The following is a 22,195-nucleotide window of genomic DNA, read 5'->3' as shown; positions in this document are numbered from 1 at the left end:
CACGTCCCAAACCCAAAGCTTCTCATTTCTCTGTGTTGCACAGGGCAAGACCCTCTCGGGTCTCTGAAGCCTTGCTCTTCCCCAGCCCCTGCAGTGAAAGTGGCAGGGTCACACGGCACACGTCTGTCCCCCGTGGGGGGACCGAGAGGCCACCCCCACCCCTACTCCACGCCAGTGCCACGCTCCGCCCATCCATCCTCATCCAACAACGTCGCCTCGCACCCATCCTGTGCCAGATGCCGTGCAAAGGATGACAGGATGGGAGGCCCGACCTCTACCGTCCAGGAGCCCATGTAGTGAAGGAGCTCACGTTCCTTGCACGGGGGTCTGATGATGGCCCGTGATGATCTGGTGGGCGCCTGCAATACACTAAGTACCGTGAACTTCAAATGTCTCAAACCCTTGCAGTGATGCTACCGAGTGTCATCATGTCCCTTCCTACAGAGGAGGAAACGGAGGCTCAGGAAGTCCAGGCTCAGGCGACCTGCCCGAGCCATAGCTCCTAAGCGTCAACACCTGGCTGTGGGTCCCCAGAACCCACGCTCTTCCTGGGGGCACCACACTGCCCTTGAGGCCGACCCCATGGCCCGCCCCGCTCCACCCTTCTGCGACTCTCACCCTCAGTGAGAGCCGGTCTCTGTGGCCTGGACCGTGGGCCTTGCCTGTCGCTGTGCTCAGACCAGGCCTGCCTGTCCCAGGCTGCCACCCCGGGCTTGTGCTGTTTCCTCAGCCTGGGATGTTCTCCTGTGCAACCTGACCTCTCCGTTCCTCAAGATCCGGGTTGGGAGCACCAACCTGGAAGGTCTCAGCTAGCGAGACGCTCCGTGTCCCTGAAGACACTGTCGGGTCCTCTGCGCTGGCACAGGTCCATCTCCCGCAGCGGACTTGGGGGTCCCGGGGAACAGGACCCTCCACGGCATCATCCCACGGAAGGTCCGTCCTCAGGAGCCGCGCAGCTGGACCAAGTAGGATTGGATTGCTGAAAATAGGAAAGTGGGCTCAATCGGGGGTCAGAAAAGGGTTGTAGGGACACCTGGGTGGCTCAGCGGTTTAGTGCTGCCTTCAGCCCAGGGCGTGACCTGGGGTCCCGGGATCAAGTCCCACGTTGGGCTCCCTGCATGGGGCCTGCTTCTCCCTCTGCCTGTGTCTCTGCCTCTCTCTCTCTCTCTCTCTCTGTCTCTCATGAATAAATAAAAACAAAAATATTTTTTAAAAAGAAAAAACTAAAAGGAAACGGGTTGTACAGGTTCATTCGGCCAACATTTATTGAGCACCTGCCATGTGCTCAGTCAAGATGCTGGGTTCGTCCACGGTAGTAACCATGCGGGCTCACACGGGTGGGAAATGTTCTTGTAGGAAGATGCGGTAGTAACAGGAAGACTGAAAAACGCGGCTCAGAGAACACCGTGAACCCAGGGAAGCTCAACGGCGGGCACTCCAGCCGCAGTGACCCACAGGGGGTCCTGCTCCAGGCGCCCGTGCCTCCTGCCTGCAGGCCCAGCCTCTCTCGGTGGACCCACTGCCGTCCCTCACGTTCGGGGACCCAGTCCTGAGCCTACATCACATGTCCCCGCCCAAGCTGCCAGAAAGGCGGGGGGACAGACCCTGGCCAATGTGGGTTTCCTCGTTTCAGGATTTCTCAGAGCCTTTAATACGTCATGTGCACTGTGAAGGTCCTGGAGCAGAAGGGCTCTCCGGCTTTTCCCTCGTTGACTGTGCAACCCTTTTCTTGGAGAATATTCCGTAGGACTGGTGTTCAGCAGACAGGGAAATCCCGATCTAACTCAACCCTCATTTTTAGATAGGGAAACGGAGGGACTTTCCTGGCATCACCAGGTCCCCTGGTGTCCTGACGGTCAGCCCAGGACTCGGGGAAAGGACCCGCTCCCGGGAAGAGGAGACAGAGGTGGAAGCAGGGCCAGGCCCCAGGCTGCTCAGGCCTCCGGTCCGGTCCCCCGTCCCGTCCCCCCGTCCCCGCCCACAGCGCCTTCCCTGCTGTCTGCTGACATGAGCTCACCCTCCAGGTGCAGCTGAACAATGCACACCCGCCAGGGCCTCGGGATCCACTTCCACCCTCAGGAAAGCCCTTTGGCACTTGATGGGATGAGCACTGGGTGTTATGCTATATGTTGGCAAATTGAACTCCAATAAAAATTAAAAATTAAAAACATTTAAAAATTTTTAAAAAACAAGGAAAGCCCTTTGGGAAAGAACACTGGCCAGCCCAGGCCCGGGTCCCAGCTGCCTCAGCACCTGGGAGGGGACCCCACAGTCAGCGGCAGCCCGGGGCCTGGCGCGGAAGCAGGAGGGCCGAGGTCCTGCCGTGGGGCTGTGGCTGTGGGACGGGGGGAAAGGTTCACGCCTTCGCTGAGCCTTGGTTTCTTTAGCTGGGAAGAAAAAAAAAAAAAACACAAAAATCAGTTGAGACGTTACAGGTGATGTAGGCAAGTGTGACGCCTTCTCCGCACACGAAGAGTCCGTCTCAGGTTGGAGACCGGGTGTGAAATCAACTCCCCTCTTTGCCCTGATGAGAGACCCTGACAAAGACGTCCTGGGTGGGTTGTGGCGACTCCGGGGGGGACTTCGGCCAAAGGAGGTGCCTCCCGTCTAGTCATACGCTTTCCCACCTTCACCCGGTGAACTCCTATTCAGCCTTCAAAACTCAGATGAGGACAAGATGCAACCTCCTTGGGTCTCCCCAGCCTCTTCTCCCCGCAGACGAAGCGGAGGGTTCTCCGAGCCCCATAGGGGGAGATCCTCACGCCTCAGCCCCCCACCCCACGTGATTGCACCTGGCGCACCAGGTGGAGGGAAGGGATGCATGACCCAGTCCCCGGCTCCTCCCGTTGTGGGAAGCCCCGGGTCTTTCCTCGTGGCGACACGTGTACCCACAGAAGGGATGCAGGGCATCCGAGGGCTGGAGGCTGGGTGAGGAGCACAGAGGACCTGCACGCCCCTCGCGAGGTCGGCCCCCCAAGCCCTCCGGATGTGCTCCCAGTCCCCTTCCTGGCACGCTGGCGGACCGAGCTGGCCGGCCTCCGTCCCAATGTCCACATCCCAGTCTCCGGCCCCTGAGGAGCGTGTTAGGTTCCATGGAGGATTAAAGGCGGGTTGGGGTCGCAGAGGGATGCAGCGTCATCGGTCAGCTGACAGCAGGCGGGGAGACGGTCCTAGATCACCGACGGGGCCGTGAGAAGTGGGAGAGGAAGGCAGACGTCGGAGCCATGGGATATGGGGACTGCAAGGAGCTGTAACAATGGGGAAAAGGGACGGGGGCCACGGGCCAGGGGGCCAGGTGGCCTCTGGGGGCGAAAACAAGCGGGGACACGGGTTCTCCTCCAGAGGCTGCAGAGACGCGGCCTTGGACCCGGGGGGGGGGGGGGCACATTTCACACACCGACCCCCAGGCCTGTGAAAGCGAAACCGTGTCGCTTTAGGCCTGCTGGCCTGGTGGCAGGTCGTTGGGGGCCCCGCCACTACCTCGGGCAGCCCACGCCCCGTATAGGAGGGCGACGGTCGGTCCCAAGGGATTGGGCCCTGATCCCACCCGGCGTGGCTCACCCCACCCCACGGATGGTGCTCAGCAGCCGCTGTTAGGAAGGCTGGAGCCTTGACACTGGCTGGCGCCCTGCAGCCTGAGCCCGGGGGAGGGGGGCTGGCCCGGGGGCAGAAGCGCTGCTCATCCCCACGGGGCTGGGGCTCGGGGCTCGGGGGCTGAGGCTGGGGCTCAGGGAGGCTTTCTGCAGGAGGTGGCGCTGAGCTGAGCATTAAAGGGTGTGCAGGTGGCCGTCAAGCACAAGGAGGCAGAGGACAGAGGGTCTAAAGGCCTCCGGGGCAGGAAAGACAGAGACAAGGTAGAGATGGGAGAGGCAGCAGGGCGCCCGGGGGCCCCGCGGATGAGCGCCTGCCTTGGGTGCAGGGTGGGGTCCCTGGGTCCCGGGATGGAGTCCCCCACTGGGCTCCCTGCATGGAGCCTGCTTCTCCTTCTGCCTGTGTCTCTGCCTCTCTCTGTCTCTGTGTCTCTCAGGAATAAATAAATAAAATCTTTTTTAGAAAACTCGTAGAGACTGAGAGAAGGCCACGGGAGCGAGGCCGAGAAGGGCGGCCTGTCGTGACTGGCGGCTCGCAGCCCAGCCTCCCTCTGGTTCTAGGACAGAAAATAGCCTGGCTGACCCGTGGTGTGCAAAGCATTTCCTGTGCAGCCCTGGGGACCCCTGAGCTGGACTTTCTCAGGGGTGGGGCTGGCGGGGGGGGGTGGGGAGGAGGGGACAGGAGGTCCTGGGCCTGGATCAACTGTGCAGGACGAGAGCCGGGGGGGTGGGAAGGGCTGGCGGTTGTGCCCCAGCCCCCAAGCCCCCGAGCCCCCAAGAGCAGGTGCCCAGCCGGGTGGGCGGCACATGGCGGCACATGCACAGGGCTGAGCCCGGTCCCGGGGCCCCGCCTGCAGGGTGGAGGCGGGATGCACAGACCCAGCCCCGGCCCCGTGGAGCCCTCCGTCCCCCACCCCGGGGGCTCGAGCAGGAGCAACCGTTGGGGGCCGCAGGGGACACTCCTGCCTGGATGGACGCGGGGCTCGGGCCTGCAGCAGGGGCAGCTACTCCCACTGCAGGGGGAGGCCGCGGGGAGCCGCCCGGGTGCTCCTGCCTCCCGCGACCTTGCGGGCCCGGGGCTCACACAGCCAGGACCTCGACCCACCACGTGCGGAGCCCAGGAGGCTCGTCCCCAAAACCAGAGAAGAGCCACTAGGCTGCACGCACACCGGCTCCGTCTGGCCAGGCCAGCAGGCTCCCCGGGCACACGAGGGACCCCGTCCTCCCCGCCTCCCCAGAAGGAGACTTAGGAGCCTGAGGGCGGGGCACCCACGGTGGGTGAGCGCCCACACACAGCACCCCTTCTATCGGGGAAGCCCTGTTCTGGCGAAGAAGGGATCTGCACAGGAGGCTGGGTCGGGATTCAGAGTCGGGTTGTGTCCCACGCGGGGAAATGGCGGTGCCCTCTGCTAGTGGTGCCCCCGCGAGAGGAAGGTCCGCGCCAGGGAGTACAGAGGAGCCAGGCTCCTGGAGAAACGGGGCCCGGCTTCCGGGACCGGGTCGGCAGCTGGGGGGCGGGGTGCGGGGCAGGCGAGAGAAGGCCCCCACGCCGCACGGTTGGGGGCTGGACTTGGCGACAGGACCCTTCTCCCCGCTTCTGCACACAGCTCCACGCGGCTCCAGGTGAGCAAGGACACGTGATGTCTCCTGGCACCCTGTGTGTAGGTCTGAGGGGACGGGGGCGGCCTGGGCTTGGGGTTCAGGGTCCCCCAGCCCCTGCAGGGCCACTCGGGAAACAGCAGATGAGGAGTGCACGTGAATATCCCGGACTCTGGGAGGAGACAGACGCCTGGGGGGGGCTAAGGATGGGGAGCCACGTCGCATGGGCTTTTAGGGTGTCAGTGGAGGTCACAGAGGCCAAGTCACTTGCACGCTGCTCCACAGCCGTGACCCTTCCAGGACACTCATCCACCTGGCACCCCCGGCGCCCGCTCCAATGCCAAGGTCCCAGAAATCCCGTCACCGTCCCACCCCACGGCCCTTCCCAAGACTAGTACACCTGAGCCGAGCCAGCAGGGCAGCACAGAGGCCGGGGCCACCCAGCCAACTCCTGTACTGCCCCAGAGGCGCCGTCACATCGCCCCCCACCCCCATCGCGCCCCCTAAGCCACTACCTGCCGAGTCTCCGGAACTCCGGCCCGCGCCCCAGACCGCAGCAGCCTCAGCCGCATCTCACCTAACACCCGCCCTCTCCTGGCCACTGCCTACCGGTCAAGGGACGGGTTCCCAGGTTTGGAGACCAAGGATCAGAGTGAGTCCTGCGCCAGAACCTGGAGCTCTTGGCCGCCGTGTTCCTCCTCGTGGAAGAAACAAGTGCGTGGGCACAGGTGGCACAGCCACAGAGAGACACGGAGACGAGAGGCCCAGGGACAGTCCTGGTGAACGGATGTCTCCTTTTTTGCCTGAAAAGCCTTAAGGTGGACTTCGGTCCCTCACCTGAGGCTCCATCAGCTCCGCGTGGCCTTCCCCATCCAGCAGCACTGGGTGGGAGGGGCACCAGCCAGGCGGTCCCCTGGGCGCTCCCAACACCAGCATGGGCAGCACAGTGTTCCTTCTGGGACCTGCCCGGATGGGATGGCTGCTAGAGGTAGTTCCAGGGCCTTCGAAGCGGACGCCAGGGGATCACCGCTCTGACGGCAACGACATCACCAGGACAGCGAGGGAAAGAGGAGGAGAGGTCCAATGGGACAGGAGGGCGGGAGCGACCCCATGCCTGGGTGGAGAAAGGGGCCAGGAGGCCTCTCAACAGAAGCCACGATGGCCACTTGGCCCCCACTCTGGCCTCCGGGTGGCCGTGGCAGTGGGTTCTCCCCCGCTCCCTCAGGGACCCCCGCACCCGGGAATAGGCAATGGGAGTGGAATAGACGGTGAGCTAGAGAACCCTGACCCCTCCCAACCTGGCCTCCCACAGGACCCACTCAGGACCTCAGCACCCGCCAAGCTCCCCCAACTCTCATTGCTGTGACTCTGTGTACCTGCCCGGGGCACCTGCTGGGGGCAGCTGCCCAAGGGCACCTACCCGGGATACCTATCCAGAAGCACCTGCCCAGGTTACCTGCTGGGGGGTACCTACCCAGGGGCACCTACCCGGGGGCACTTGCCTGGGGCACCTACCCAGGGGCACCTGCCCGGGGTAGGCAAGCCCACAGGGCCAACACCACTGGCCTCCGGTGCCTGGCACGCTGGGACTCTGCTGGTGGCCAGGTGGAGGGAGAGGACAGGAAGCCAAGACCTGAGCAGAGAAGCACAAGGTGAGAAAGGATGGAGCGTCCCAGGCAGCCTGTGTCACCACGAGGCAGGACACGGGCCAGCTTTCTACACCAAGGCTGTGAAGGGAGTCCAGCTGTGCTCCCCGGGGCCACAGGGGCCACAACTCATACCCACATGGCGGCCGAGGCTCATGGGGCAAACTGTGTGTGTCCACATGGCCTGGAGGTGGGTGACCCCACTCCGGGGCACAGGGCACGTCGGGCAGCTTTTGCTGCCCAGCCCCACGGCCCCTGGCATTGGGGGCCCAGCCCACACGTGCCCTGATTACGTCCCCCAAGGAAGAGCAGCGCCACACGGACACGCCGAACCCCGCAGACGCAACCAGGACCAGCAGAGCCAGTATTCACCTCAGATCGTCTCTCCTCCCAACTCATGTATTTCCTTGTGCTTCTCGGATGCGTTTTCAAGGCCATCCAGGAGGGCACTGCACGACGCTGGACGGTTCCGGCTCCTTCGTCCAGTGCGGCTGCTGAGGAGCTGAATCTCTGGTTCTAGTTCATTACTTTTTACTTGTAATAGTTGCACGTGGCCAGAGGTCAGGACGGCGGGCAGGACGGCGGCAGGACGACTGCAAGACAGCGGGCAGGGTGTTGGGCAGGACGGTGGGCAGGACAGTGGGCAGTGTGCGGCCTTGGCCCTTCCACATGGTGGGGGCAGCACGACCCCCTGAGATCCCAAAGTGTCTGCGCGTCCTGTGCCCGGAGCGGAGAAGCAGCTCCATGCTGGGGGTCGGGAAGGGGCGGACGCCCGTAACCCTCCTGGGGCCACACGGTGAGTCACAGCCAGAGGCGAGGTTCGGACCCCATGTGTGTGACCGACCTCACGTCTCTGCTCGTCCACCTGGTCACACAGCAGAGCCACACGAGGGCCCCTACCTGGCCCTGCGGGTCACAGGGGTCACAGCGGGGTCACAGCCCAGCAGGGCGAGGCCGGGGGCTGCCCGTGGGTCTCTAACCGTGTGTTCCCGAGCCTCGTCTGCCCATCAGGACTCCATGACACAGCCCCAGGTGACCCCGGGGGATGCAGGCTCACCCAGGCTCACCCAGCAGGCCAGAGGCGCGGCCACGGACAGATGCTGGGCCCTGGGCCGACCCTGAGCGCGGATACTAGGGAAGGGGCGCTGAGCCTTGTGGCTGGTGTGCCCTCGCGTCACCCCCCGGCCCGTCCCCCTGCACACGTGCCTGGACCCGACCGAGGGTGGGGTCGCCAGGGGGCGGGAAGGGAAGACAGGAGGGCACAGGCGGAACGGAGGGACCTGCGGCACCCAGCCAGGAGCCTGAGCAGAGCCGCTCCGCGTGCCGACCTCCCACGCCGGGACGCGCTCCAGCAGGTTGGAGCAGGCCTGCAGCTCCCTGGAGCCACGGACGCGCCCGGAGCCATCCAGTTGGTCGTGGCCTGGACGACCGCCGGACATCACTCTGCCTCCTGGCCGAGATCTGTCCCAAAGCCCCCTGAGGCCCGTGGAGCAGACCCCAGCCCCCACCCCCATTGTGCGGTGGGGACAATGAGAGGCAGGCGTCCCCTTCTTACCCACTGCCTTCCTCCCCACCCCACGGGGTGCTGCCCGGTGAGCACAATAGTGCATTCTGTGTCCAGGAGCCTCGGCCGGCGGCCCCCGGGCTCTTGCAGCCCCTCCACACAATGGCAGGACCCTAAGGGCCTGATAGCCGGTGACAAATGTCTGTGAATGACCAGCTCACAGGAAGTGGCCTTCAATAGTCCGATCGCTTCCTGCATCCTGACATTGTGAAGGCCCACTTCCTGCGCTGTCTCCGAAAATACAGCCCTGCCAGGCGGGGGGCGGGGGCAGGGGCGGCGGCTGGGCCTCCCCGGGAGCCCCCTGCCCGGTTCTGATTCCGGGGCGACTCCCAGCCAACCCACGTGCCGACGCGGCCTCCCTCAGGGACACCCCCCACCGCCCCCAGGATCCCGGGCTCCTGCTGGGAAAGGCTTCCCCGCATCCGGCTCCCTCCGCAGCACACTCGGGGCTGTAGCCTTGGGGGCTCCCCGGAGCTGCTCTGTTCACCCCTTGGACCTCGTCTCCCCAGAGTGGATGGCCACGACTCCTTGGCCTTCATGCATGTCACGGAAACAGGGCGGGAGGCCTCCTGTCCGTCTGGGCTCCAGCTGGACCCCAGAAAGGCCTTCCCCAGGCCGCGCCCCCCACCCCGCACCCTGACTCCCCACCGAGGCGGCTCAGGGAGACCAGGGCAGGCAACCTGGAGCCTGTTCTGGGGGCTCAGGCACTGGGCAGACAGCTCTGCCCGCGCCCACCCGGTGACACTGGTGGTGGAGCCTCATGCTCAGGACAAGGGTGCACGGGCGTCAGCAGTCAGCCCAGGGGCCCCCAGCTAGTGAGAGGGGGTGGGGGCTGCCATGTACCCCTCCTCTCGCTTGGCCTCTCACGACTTCCCGCCCACGTCCCATCCCCCCATGGGAAGTCCTTCCCGGCTTCCTGGCAGTGGTGAAGCAACCCGAGGGAGGGCAGGGGTGCACCCACCCTGCCAGCAGGCCGCTCTGTATTGTTTTCCACTTCTGATAAAGGAGGCACTGAATCAGCCTCGGGCCATTGTGGTGGCAGGGGCGGGGGGGGGGCAGCAGGGGGGAGGCAGCACAGGTCGATGGGTGACAACCCATTCACTCCCACCCCGGGGCCCGAGGAGAACCCGGCCTCTGCAGATGGAGAGGAGGGGAGAATTTCCCAATTTCACCAATTTCCCACCGTCCCCTTCCCCCGGCCCCAGGGTCAGCCAGCTGCCCAGGGAGGAAAGGAACTGGGTGCACCTGCGACAGGGAGGGCGGCCCAGCCTCGGACCCCCATTCCACCCCCTGACCTGGACACAACCCTGCCCTGCAGGACGAGGGCGATGGTGGGCACCTGGCCCAGGTGGGGCTCAGTGGGTAAGCCAGCTCCCTTGTCTCCACAGGGATCCGTCTGCCTCGGGTGCTGGGGCAAACGAGGTCCCCCGGGACACAGGGGGCTGCGCGCTCGCTCTTCCCCTAGGACTGTTGGGCTGGCTGGGCAGGAGGGGGCTGGCAGCAGACACGGGGGTCGGGGGGGCGCCGGGCCAGAGCAGGGCCGGCTTGTTATCTGGACACCAGCAGACATCGGAGGCGCCTTCCCACTCTGCTCAGCTTTTATCAAAAACACACAAGAGCGCAGGGGGGAACGTCCGTATGAGGGTATCAGCGTGAACCTACCCAGTGGGGCAGGTAAATCTGGAAAAACAACAGAAGCGATCCTGGATTCTGGGCGCCCTCCTCCCTCCACACCCCACCCCCACCCCCCACGAGCCCAGTGGCCAGGCCTTCAGCAGCTGCCGCTGCCTCGAGGCGGAAGGGCGTCCAGGCTCTGATAAGGCCCGGGAAGCAGGGACCGTGCCTGGGGCCCCCTGACTGTTCCCTCACCCCAGGGACCCCGAGGATAATCAGCTCACAGTCTTCCGGCCTCAGGCGTTCAGCTCCCACCCTAAGGCCTCGGCCTCAAGGGGCTGGGTACCCACGCCCAAGGCTCTCCCCCTGCCCACCCTCCTGTTACAGCTCGACTGTGTCCCCTCAAAACTTGTATGTTAAAGCTGCGACCTCCGGGGACCCCACGGTGTGCCCGTATTTGGAGACAAGGCCTTTACTGGCCCTGACCCAGACTGTGTCCTTGTAAGGAGGTGTGAGCACAGGACCCCGGGCCTTGTCGTGGGCACGCAGCAAGGGGCAGCCACTCCTGGGTCCAGAGAGAGGCCGCAGGGCGTGCAAACCCTGCGGACACCCCACAGCAAAGGGAGGATCTACATCTGCTGTCGATGCGCCCTGGCCTGTGGCCCTTTGTCGCGGAGACCCTGCCTTGCTGCATGGCACCCCGAGGGTCAGGGCCTCAGGGTGAGGGTCGGGGTGAGGGTCAGGGCCTCAGGGCGAGGGTTAGGGCAAGGGTCAGGGCCTCAGGGCGAGGGTCAGGGTCTCAGGGCAAGGGTGGGGCGAGGGTCAGGGTGAAGGTCAGGGTGAGGGTCATGGTGAGAGTTCAGGCGAGGGTCGGGGTGAGGATCAGGGTGAGGGTCGGGGTCTCAGGGTGAGGGTCAGGACGAGGGTCAGGGCGAGGGTTGGGCCTCAGTGCAAGGATCAGGGCCTTGGGGCAGGGGTCAGGGCGCCCCACAACTTCCAGCTCCTGTCTCTGGCGCAGCAGCGCAGGGGGGGGGCCCATTGCCCCACACGCCCTCTTGGAGCCCAGACTCAGAACATGGTCTCGATGCAAGGGTCCACGCAGCGGGCCTCAGCACAAGCCCCCGCCCCAGGAGCCCCCGTGTCCTCCCCCCACCCCGCAGCTGAGCCCTGCACGGGACCCCACAGAGCCGTACTGCGGCACAGGCTTTGACCCCAGCACCCTAACCGCAGGGCTGAGCTCCCCAGACAGGAAGGGGGGTGCCCGGGAACCCGCCCACCGCGGCCTCAGCTTCACAGCCGGTGAGCGCCGGCCAGGACAGGACTCCGGGGGCCACAGTGGGTAAACGACCCGCCCGGCCACCAACTGACCGAGCTGCCCCCACACAGGCCTCCATCTGTGGGAGTCACCCCACCTGCCCCCGCACGCAGGGCAAACCGTCCGGGGAGCACCAGAGGCATAGCTACCCCGAAAGCTTCATCTTTGGTCTGCGCCCCGGGGCCGCGGGAGCAGGAGGGGACAGGACAAGGGGGCAGCAGCGTCCCCGCGAGGTGGGTCCCGGAGCCGCCCGCACCGCCACCATAGGGGCCCTGGCCACAGCCTGACTCGGCGCGGGGCCAGCAGGCCCTCGAAGGGTGCTGCCCCGGCGGGGAGCGGTCTTCGGAGCAGGGACAGTGGTGGCGGCAGTGGGCTGGGAGGCGGAGGGGCGCGGGCTGCGGTCACGGGGGGTGAGGGGGGGACCCACTCCGCCCGGGGCTCGGCTCCCCTTTGCTAGCAGGACAAGCAGCGCCATCGCCCTCTCGCCTGAGCTCTCGGGGAGGAGGCACAAATGAAAGGGCTTCACATGGATACGGGAGGTGTGCATCAGCTTCAGGGCAAAGGAAGGAACCCAGGTCTGGCCCGTTGGCCCCCCCAGAGGGACAGACGCCCCCCAGGCCTGCCCAGGCCCCCCCCCCCCAGGGATCCCCACGGTGGCACTGAGGCTGAGGGAGAGGCCCCTGGTCAGGGCGTCCAGGGATCCCCGGGCCTGGGCCCAGGGCCTTGGCGGCTTCCTTGGGGCGACCCCACCCGCCCTGCCGGGCGGCTGCACAATGCTCATCGCTACGACGCGAAGGGTTTCCTGAATGCCTTCCTGAGGACATTGTTCCCCACTACAGAGTCACGGGGTCAAATTCATCATGGGCCCTGCTGGTCCAGGTCCCACCCAGTGGGAAGCACAGCCCTCTGCCCAAGCCCCTCTCCCCCTGGGAAACCTAAGCCAGTGGTTTCTTCTGGGTTCACTTATCACCAGCCTCGGGGAAGGCAAAGTTGTTGCCAAACTCGGCCGCCAGGTCCCTCCAAGTACCCCCAGCGGCCCTGCCATCCTCCAGAGACGCCGGCCCCAGCCCCTGCTCCACCCCCGAATCACTCAGGGGCCTCTTTATTCACTCAACATTTATTGAAAATGACTGTGTGCCAGGCCGTCCGAAAGGGGCAGAGAGGTGAGCAGGCCCCAGCCCTCGAGGAACCCACCGTCCTGGGGCGGGGCGGGGGGGGGGCGGCGCACCCGTTACAGCGCCCCGGAATCAGTGCCATGGTACAGTGACCACGGGGCTGGAGAAGCAGAAAGGGAAGGCCCTGCTTAGGGGAGCGGGCTTGGGCCTAGAGCTGCCAAAGCCCAGGCGTAACAGGATTAACAGGAGCCGGCCGAAGCCAAGGACACACAGCGCACGGGTGCACGGCGCACACAGAGGCATCAGGGTCCAAACAAGCATCGTGTGCTCGGGAGGCAGCAGACCTTAGCTCCCGGCCCAGGGGGATGACAGGAGGGAGCCTGGGGCAACGGGGGAAGGAGCCACGGAGGTCGTGGAGGGCAGGCAGGGACCTCGTCGGACGAAATGCTGGCAGAACCTGGAGGGGTTTCCACGAAGAGACTGAAAGTTCAGGTAAGAGGAGGAGGCCCTAATGGGGGACGTGAGAGATGAACAGAGGACGAACTGCAGATGTAGAGGACGTAGAGGACGGTGGCCGCGGGCTAGGGAGGGGACCCAGGGGTGAGGGGGGCCCACGAGGAACAGGGCGGGGGAAGGGCTCCACGCCGAACGGAGAGCCAGCCAGGGCTTTTACAAACATCCCCTGCACCTCCCAGCTCGGGAGAGAGGCAGGCCTGTCCCCACCGGCGGAGGATGCCTGGACAAGCAAAGGGACTTCCCAGTCACACCCTAGACTACGGGCCGCCTGCAAACCCAGCGGATAGCCTGGGAGGGAAACCCACGTGTGCTGCTCTTCTTTAAAAGCTCGAATCCCAAACACTGCTTTTCAGCAAACACTGGGAGAGACGTTGGACAGGGAAGGCATAAAAGAGCATTTATTTATTGCGATTCCGTGATCCAGCCTGGCTGCCGCCCGACGCAGCAACAGGGAGGCTCCAAGGGGCTCTAGGCCACCACGTTTCCGTGGACTCCGGGGGCTGCTCTCTCCCTCCTTCTGCTCCATCCACGGGGAACACACTCGAACCCCCAGTTTGCAGGCAGAGAAGCCAAGGCCAGGAGGAGGGCAAGGTCACACCCCAGGCCCTGCTCTCCTTGCCTCTCCCGGGCATCCCGCAAGCCCCTGTTCCCCTGCTCCCCACTCTCCGCCTCTGACCCTGCAGACGGCACCCGGGGAACTACCGCTTAGCGACCCAGGTCTGGCCAGCGTGGTTCCTGGGCAAGCAGGTCCGCCCTGTGACGGATCCCTAAGAAGCCCCCAACAGCCCCATCATCACTCCCCCGGCCAAGGCTGCTCCCGCCTCCAGGGCCCCCCTCACCAGGGTCACAAGGGTACGAGCGACTAGTGCAGGAAGCAGGGGCTCCAGGTAGGGGCAGATGAGCGCAGCTAGTGTCCCCGGACGCCCTGGACTCGCCTGGACTCGCTCCCTGCGTCACCTCAGCCTTGCTCCAGCCCGGCACACACGGGCATGCCCAGCCCCATGACAGCTGACGACGGGAGACCCAGAAAGCCTAGGGGACTCGCCATTGGCCATGCGGACAGCGCCTGAGGCAAGGGTCACCTGGAGTGGGCCAGGCTGCCCGGCCACCCCAGCACCGCGGAGATGCCCACGCCAATGTGGGAAAGGAAGATGGAGGCCAGATGGGGGCGCTTCCCCTCGAGCTGCTCCCAGGGAGCTCCGGGAGGCCAACCCCACAGCGGCCCGCTCACCAGCAACACCCCCCCCCCCCCCCCCGGAGCCCTGAGAGGCCCACAGGAGTCAAAGGGCTCCTGGGCTGGCTTATCCTGGCGGCCGCCCAGCTGACTCGGAGAACACGGCCATGGGCACAGGAAAGGCTCCAGCGAGAGTGGAAAAGCACCAGACGCCGGGCGGCGGAGGGGAGGGCAGAGGCAGCCAGCTCGGAAGCCACGGCCATCACTGGCCCCGCAAGGCCCCGCGGGGTGGGGGCCCGAGCACGACCCCCCCGAGCACCTCTGCCCTGACGCGTCTCAGTGAATCAGGACTGCCGGCCCCGAAACATGGACATGTGCGTGCAAGGTGAATCAGCGAGGATGGAAGGCAACCAGCGCCCCGCGCATCCCCACTGCTCCCCACGCCCCACCTTTGCAGAAGGCTCCCGAGCAGAGGTAGGAAGGCCCGCTCTAGGTCTGAGCCCCACGGTGGCGGCCGAGAGACACAGACCCGGCTGCGCATCCTAACACGCTTGCCCCACACAGAGATTCAGGGAGGGCAGGCCCGAGGGCACGGAATCACTTAAAAGGGGGCAACGGGGGTGGGGCCGGAGGGGAGCACCTTGGGACTCCAAAGATGGTGCCCCTGCAGCCAGGCCCTGGGAGGGGTGCAGCAGCTGGGACAGGCTTCCTGACCTAGCTGCAAGTCCCAAAACATCTCAGGCTGTGGGAAAACTCTGCTGCTATTGTTTCCGTGGCTTTTTCATCTCCCCGAGTTCTGCTTAGACAGATAATAAAACGACACATGTGCAGGACACGCAGAAGTGTTTCCAGAGACGCCACTCCGGGGCCCTAACGTTTACCCCACGTTGTTAGACTGCTCAGGTTGGGGGAGGGGATAGTATACCTCTCAGACCTTACTGGGAGAACAGCGGTAGTCTGGGAGGCCAAATCAACCCCACAAGCACACAAGCACGCTTAGAATTTCTTTTTAGAAGATAAAATGCCAGGTGCCTGGGTGGCCTCGTCAGTTACGCCCCTGCCTTGGGCTCGGGTCACGATCTCAGAGTCCTGGGATCGAGCCCTGCATCAGGCTCCCAGGTCCGCAGCGCGGGGTCTGCTTCTCCATCTCCCCCTCCCCTGCTCCTGCTCACATGTGCGCGCTCTAATAAATAATCGTTTTTTTTTAATAAATAATCTTTTTAAAAAATGCCAACATTTAAATATCAAGTCTCAAAAAAAAAAAAAAAGAACCATACACAAATACCTAAATTCCTACCATCTTTTAGGGGAAAAAAAAACCCTAAAAAATGTGGGCATCACTGAGCAAGCAGCACACACTGGAAGCAGCCACAGCCGCCCGGCCCGCCCACGAGGGCAGCCCACCCTCCTCCTGGTTCCCGGCCTGCCTGCCCAGGATGGCCGCGGGGGGGCAGCACCGAGCTGCCACGGAGGCCCGCCCGCCCCGGCTCAGCTGGCGGAGCCTGGCATGTCCTCCGGGAACCAGGAATCCGCTGGTGTCCCTAATGGCAACAGCACCTCCTTTCAGCACACCCTGGAGCCTCAGGGACGGCGGAGGAGACGCCAGTGACTCACTGCCTCCTGCCCTCCGGCCACCACCTTCCCCAGCTCCCCAGCTCCTCCCACGCCACAGCCGGCATCTCCACCTGGCATCTCCACCTGTTAGGGTCCCACCTTCACCCGTTAACGCCGTCGAGCCTCGGTTCCCAAGATAAGAGGACAAACACCCTCCCTGGCGTTAAAGGACAGCGCGTCCCCCGTCACGCGCTCATTTCCTTCTGCTCACTTGGGTTAAAGGTCAGCGGACTCCAGGGGACCCCGGCTCTCAGGCCCCTTCCTGCCCTCTGCTCTCGCTGCCCTTCCAACAGCACCTGTCACATCTCAAATGGCAGCACTAGTACAAACGCCTGCAGCCACTTAGGAAAGACATTTGGCATCGTGCATCCAGACGCATGAAACTGCTCATCCTCCTTCATCAGAACGCCATTTACTCCAAAATGCAGGATGGAGCCCTGCGAGAGACAGTCCCTGCCACACCCACACTGGGGAACCACCAGAAATGACCGAAGCGTCCAGCCACGGGGAAACCGTCAAAAAAAACAAAGTCCGTTTCCTTCCCACTTGATAGGCAGTGATGCGGCTGCTAAGAACTAGGATTATGAAGACCATGAGATAAGACAGAAAAATGACGACGTGAAACACTAGGTAAAAAAAAAAAAAAAGATAAAGTTAAATGGACACAGGTGATAGGAATCTTGAACAGTTACACCAAGAGCGGATGAAAGGTAGCGAGATGCTATCCTGCTGGCTGTACCGGAGCCCTGGCAGCGGGGCGACCCTTCCCAATCTCTACCAAGTGTCCTGGGGTGCACGCATATTACTTTTGTAGGGGAGAATGTATGTCTGCGTATGACTGAAAGATTTGACAGCAACTACTAAGCAACCTGGTCTACGCTGGATTCATATTTTGATAAGTCCTTGAACTCTCTTCTCGTCATGATAAAAAGGCTCCCGGGGACCTGCCTGGGCCTCGGAGCCCTTGGTTAGAGGTCAGTGATTTCCGACCCCGCAATGCCTGCACTTGCCTGACTCTTAAGGAGACCCCAACACCATCTGGAAGATAGGAGCACATCAAGATGGTTCTCAGATGCCACTTTAATCAGGTTTTGTACCATACAGTGATGGGGGCGTGGGTGTGTGCGAAGAACAAGCATATCCCCCTGCCCCAAGGTATGCAGCCTGGGCTTCCAAGAACAGTAAAAGGCTTTCCTCCCCAGGGAGTCTCACTCCTGAGCTGACAGGACAGGATTTCAGGAAGTGTGAAGGGGGGGTGGGCAAGCCAGCGACAGGAGGTAGGCAGCTGGTTGCATTCTTCCCAGTATGCACTGGAACTGGGCACGCAGGTGTCCCTCCTAAGGCAGCACCCCGACCCCAGCCGCTCCCATGTGAGGCCAGGGGGCCTCCCCAAAGAAACAGACAGCCGTCATTCATTTCATGACAGTCCTCCCAGCGTGCGCCCGACGAGCAGAAGCCTGACAGATGAGCCTTCAGGCCAGCAGCACCCTCAAGGGCCTTCCTCTTCACCGGCCCCTCCGCTGCTCACACGTCTGCCTGGCCGGGTGGTACACAAGGGGCCAGAATAAGCCATAAAGCAAATCAGATGTGGGTTCTGGAGCGGCGCAGACATGGTGGCAGGGCCAGTGGTGGCCCACACAAGGGCCCACAGGGCTCTGGGTCTTTCGTTAATTCTTTTCCGGGCGGTTTCTGTTCAGGACGGCTTTAGGAGCAAATTCCAGCTTGTCCTTAAGGCTCACCACCTGGGTGTGGTCCTTGCCTAGCAGTTCATCCAGCTTGCGGTCCTCCCGGCGCTCAGAGATGCTCTTCTCCTCCTCCACAGGCTGGGGATCCTTTCCCCGGATGAACCATTCCAAGTGGTAACCCACAGCCCCGACCACAAAGGCCACAGGAAACGTGACATAGGGAGCATAGGTACGTACCACGGTCCAAAGCACAGGCCACATGACATCTGCAGAAGAGCACAAGGCAGTGTTAGGGAGGAACCAGCAGCCCCCGTCCCACGAATACGGATAACCCTCCGGGGCGCTCCCGTCACCAGGCAGCCTGAGCATCCACCCCATGCAGAGTAAGGCAAGAGAGTGCCCTGCTCAGGCAGTGGTCAGGGCCCTGAAACAGTCTAGAAAATTTTGAAAGACGTAACCGTTAGGGAAAGGGGAAGAATCTCTAGGTTCCATACTATCCTGTTTGACTGTTACGCAACCACACGTGGCCGTGCTCCCCACGAGGGAGCCTCTGAGCTCTCCCGACGAAGACTCAAGCCTGTTACTGGCCCCAGGCTCTCCCTCCACACTTTAAACCAACATTTCAGAAACAGAAAAGAGCCTCCCTCTGCTCCACGCAGTTTCTCCGTGAACACAGCCTGCCACCCTCTTCCCACCAGGTGAGGTCCCACGGCCACTCTCCTGGCTCCACCATAAGTAGTTCCTCTGCCACAAAAAAGAATAAGAAGCGTCTTTAAGTGGCCCAAACCCTAACTCGTTACTCAACCATTCTGGATGTTAGAGAAATAAGGATTTTTTCCCCCCAATCTGAACTTGATCTTGGTAACAGTGAGACATACCTGGACTTTACAAAACGGGGGCTAGCCACACCTCTTTTAAAACACATTCTCTTCAACCAAACCCTTCATATTTGCATAAAAAACTCCTAAAAGTGTCACCAACACGTTATACAGACTCTGAACACGACAGGGAGCGAATTTTTTCTGTAAAAAACACACTGTATAAGCCTGTCGCCGAGAAAGAAAAAAAAAAAAAGGTAGAATGGTCCCAGAGCTTCCTGAAATGAATTAAGACAACACCAAAAAAAAAAAAAAAAAATACAGAAACATACGGATTGGTCCACTCTAATGGCCATTTAGTCTCATGACGGTCCCCATTAACAATTACCAGTTACTATTCACGGGGCACCCGGCAGGCTCAGTCGGTGAAGCACTGATTCTTGGTTCTAGCTCAGGTCATGACGTCGAGGTCGTGGGATCGAGCCCCAAGTCAGGCTCCTCCCTCAGTAGAGAGTCCGCTTGTCCCTCTTCCCTCTTCTCCTCCCCCTTCTCCCCCTCTCTCAAATAAATAAAGTGCCTAAAGAAAAACGATTATCCACGTTATCATAATAAGGGTAGCTACCGTTGATGGAGCACATACGTGCTCGGGCCACTTTATACACTGTACGTCCTTTCGCCCTCATGTCCACTGTGAGGCCGACGGCATCATCAGAGGGCTACGTGGTTTGCCCCAAAGTCTCCACTAAGAACATCATTCATTCCATTTGCACCTCCGTAGGTATTTCTGCGACTTGGCTTTCTCCAGTCCAACACGTACAAATGAAACCTCACCAAAGAGAAAATGATCTTCTCTCTCTCTCTCTCTCTCTCCTTGGTTCCGATTCTCTTTGGAGGAATCCCAGCATTCTGTGGACCCAAGACTGTAACGGACCATCATCAGGGGGAAACCCGCAGCAGCTCCAAGGGTCCCCTCTGGGTCCCTTGTCTTAGCACCGGGCCCAGCGCCACCTGGGTCACTCACCAGTCATCAGCTGATCATCACAGCACCTCTATGAGGTCGGAACTGTCAGCCCAGGTTTGTGTCTAAGGCCACAGAGGCTCAGGGACCTGATGTGAACTTGCCCGGGATCACCAGACGTGCAGAACCACTGCTTTGAATCAAGGCCTCTCCAAACGGCAGAGAGCTTGTGCTCGCTCTGGCGGCAAGAACACGCTGCGGACAGGTGGCCATGTCTGTCCAAATCCTGGACTTGGGGAGCACCTCCTGCAACTGTTGTTTGGTTTGTTTTTCCATCAACTTGGCACATCACCATCTGCAAGAGCTTCCCTGTAGGCAAACTCTGAGATTACGCAGAGATTTGCCAAATTATAAAACAGCAGAAGTCAATAAAAGGAACCCCCTGGGGCACCCGGGTGGCTCAGCAGTTGAGCGCCACCTTCGGCCCAGGGCGTGATCCTGGAGTCTCGGGATCGAGTCCCATGTCAGGCTCCCTGCACGGAGCCTGCTTCTCCCTCTGCCTGGGTGTCTCATGAATAAGTAAATAAAATCTTTAAAAATAAAATAAAATAATAGATAAAAGGAACACCCCGAAGAACCTCAAACCTAATACACCACTTCCTCTTCTACCTTCATGGAGGTTCTCTGTACCTTAACGTGCACCCTAAACGGCAATTCTCCACGTGGATCCCTCGTTTGTTGTGAAACATCCCAAGCACAAGGCCACAACTCACAACATCTCCCACACTCAGCAAAGATCTCTGTTGTCCCGACCCCCTTCTAGTGGTCCCCAGATAACCGCACTCCTCCCCTCATCCAACACCTAGGACCACCTGCTCCGGGCCAGGCCTGGTGCCGCGGCCCATCCCTCTTGGCTGCATTCCGCCCAGCCCTGAAGCTCCGAGAGGCCGAGGGCGCCCTGCCTGCCATCGAGGGCCCACCACAAGCTCACCGCCTGAACGCAGGACGGTCAAACGGCACATGGGCATCATCAGTGCTGTGGGCCTCGGAGGGCGGCACAGCAGGTGCAGCCGCTGCAGGGTGGGCTGCAGGGCAGGCTGCAGGGGCACAACGGGCTGCAGGGGTGCAGTGGGCTGCAGGGCAGGTTGCAGGGGCGCAGCAGGATGGGCTACAGGGAAGGTGGCAGAGGCTCAAAGGGCTGCAAGGCCGGCTCCAGGGTGGGCTCCAGGGTAGGTTGCAGGGGCGTGGCGGGCTGCAGGGTGGGTTGCAGGGGTGCAGAGGGCTGTAAGGCGGGCTCCAGGGGCGCAAGGGCTGCAGGGGCCCCGCGGGCTGCAGGGGTGTAGAACGGCCTGCAGGGGTGCAGGGCGGGCCTCAGAGGGATGCAGGGCAGGTTGCAGGGGTGCAGAGGGCTGCAGGGCGGGCTACAGGGGTGCAGGGCAGGTTGCAGGGCGGCCTGCAAGGCTGCAGAGCGGGCCTCGGAGGGCTGCAAGGCGGGCTGCAGGGGCACAGCGGGCTGCAGGGGTGCAGAAGGCTGCAGGGCGGGCCTCGGAGGGCTGTAGGGAGGGCTACAGGGGTGCAGGGCGGGTTGCAGGGGTGCAGCGGATTGCAGGGGCGCGGCGGGCTGCAGGGCGGGTTGCAGGGGCGCAGCGGGCTACAGGGCGGGCTCCAGAGCGGGCTGCAGGGGCGCAGCGGGTTGCAGGGCGGGCCTCGGAGGGCTGCAGGGCGCGGCGTACGCTCCAGCAGGTCGCCCCGGGGCGCCCGCACGCCTTCCCGCCCCGCGACGTCCAGCGGGCCGCCCGGAGGCCAGCGGGACCCGAGGCCCGGTCGCAGCTCGGCCCCCCGCGAGCCGCGGAACCAGCGGGACCGTTCGTCCCCCCTCCCCCCCGCAGCGGCCGCTCTCACCCACGCGCCCGACTCGGCCTCCGAGCCCCGGGAAGCCAGCGGCCAGGCCGGGCCCGCAGCGGCCCCGCCCCTCCGAGGTCGCGGCCGGAGCCGTCTCCCTGACGATCGGCGGCCGCCGGACCCGCTGCTCACCTGCGCCGCAGCCGCGCTCCCTGTCCGGCCGCCGCCGCTCCCAGCAGCCCGCGGGGCACCCCGGGCCCCGCCCCCGGAGTCTGCGCCTGCGCCCTCGGAGCGCGCCGATTGGCTGAGCCCCGGCCAAGGAAGCTGAGCGTCGGCAGCGGGGCCGCCGCGCGGAGCGGGGCCGCGCGCCCCCTGGCGGTCTGGAGGCTTCCCAGCGACGTGCGCGGAGACCGTCCGTGCGAGGTCATCACTGGTCCCCAACACCCACAGACACGAATGACAGTGCTCCCTGCCTTGGAGGAGATGTCCTTAGCGGGCCATGGTGTAGAACCCGAGAGCTCTTCGGACGTGGGCCGGCTCTGGCCGGGTGAGCTGGGCAATATCCTGGCCCGGCCGAGCCCCCTCCGCCACCTCTTAAGCACACAGGTGATGGCACCTGCTTCCCAGGCTGTTGCAAAGCCTTGATGACACGGTGCGTGTTAAGGGCTGTGCCAGGCAGCAGCAGAGAACACGTGGTACTGCTGTCGGTGTACAAAGCGCTAAAGGAGAGCGAGGCCCGAGCTCTGCGTGACCCCTCATGTGGGGGGCAGCTCGCTCCCCCCCACCCCCCGTGACCCCGCTGAGCCCTGGGCACACACCTACTGGATCACCGACAGCTGAGCTCCGAACACCCGGGGTCTGAAACTGGGTGGGCACGCTTACACACGGATTTTATTTTATTTTATTTTATTTTTTTCAATAAATGCAGCATGGAACTGGCAATGCATTTCCTCTCCCTTGGGATTTGCTTAACATTTTCTTTTTTTTTTTTAAGATTTATTTATTTATTTATGATAGAGAGAGAGAGAGAGAGAGAGAGAGAGGCAGAGACACAGGAGGAGGGAGAAGCAGGCTCCATGCACCGGGAGCCCGACGTGGGACTCGATCCCGGGACTCCAGGATCGCGCCCTGGACCAAAGACAGGC

At 62.8% G+C, this 22,195-nt stretch overlaps 1 protein-coding gene and 1 long non-coding RNA gene across 3 annotated transcripts; both read right to left on the bottom strand.

The window, feature by feature from the left end:
- Window positions 1-5,763: 5,763 nt before the first annotated feature.
- On the bottom strand, window positions 5,764-8,506 carry LOC140594337 (uncharacterized). The gene is made up of 3 exons (XR_011995055.1): window positions 7,208-8,506; window positions 6,678-6,822; window positions 5,764-6,303 (listed from the first exon to the last, which is right to left on the bottom strand). It is a non-coding gene; the product is annotated as an uncharacterized lncRNA (long non-coding RNA).
- An 8,303-nt stretch (window positions 8,507-16,809) lies between these two features.
- Window positions 16,810-21,412, bottom strand: SMIM12 (small integral membrane protein 12). Of its 2 annotated transcripts, none has more exons than XM_072723902.1 (2): window positions 21,243-21,412; window positions 16,810-17,698 (listed from the first exon to the last, which is right to left on the bottom strand). In XM_072723902.1, exon 2 carries the CDS (start codon window positions 17,691-17,693, stop codon window positions 17,415-17,417), a length of 279 nt encoding a protein of 92 aa, XP_072580003.1. In that variant the 5' UTR covers window positions 17,694-17,698; window positions 21,243-21,412; the 3' UTR covers window positions 16,810-17,414. The 2 variants fall into 2 exon arrangements, with proteins under 2 accessions (XP_072580003.1, XP_072580004.1); XM_072723903.1 differs by having other exon boundaries at window positions 21,111-21,246.
- Window positions 21,413-22,195: the final 783 nt, after the last annotated feature.

Source organism: Vulpes vulpes, chromosome 10 (genome assembly GCF_048418805.1).
Source record: "Vulpes vulpes isolate BD-2025 chromosome 10, VulVul3, whole genome shotgun sequence".
In the NCBI taxonomy this organism is placed as follows: domain Eukaryota; kingdom Metazoa; phylum Chordata; class Mammalia; order Carnivora; family Canidae; genus Vulpes; species Vulpes vulpes.
This window is presented reverse-complemented; position numbering and strand designations above follow the sequence as displayed.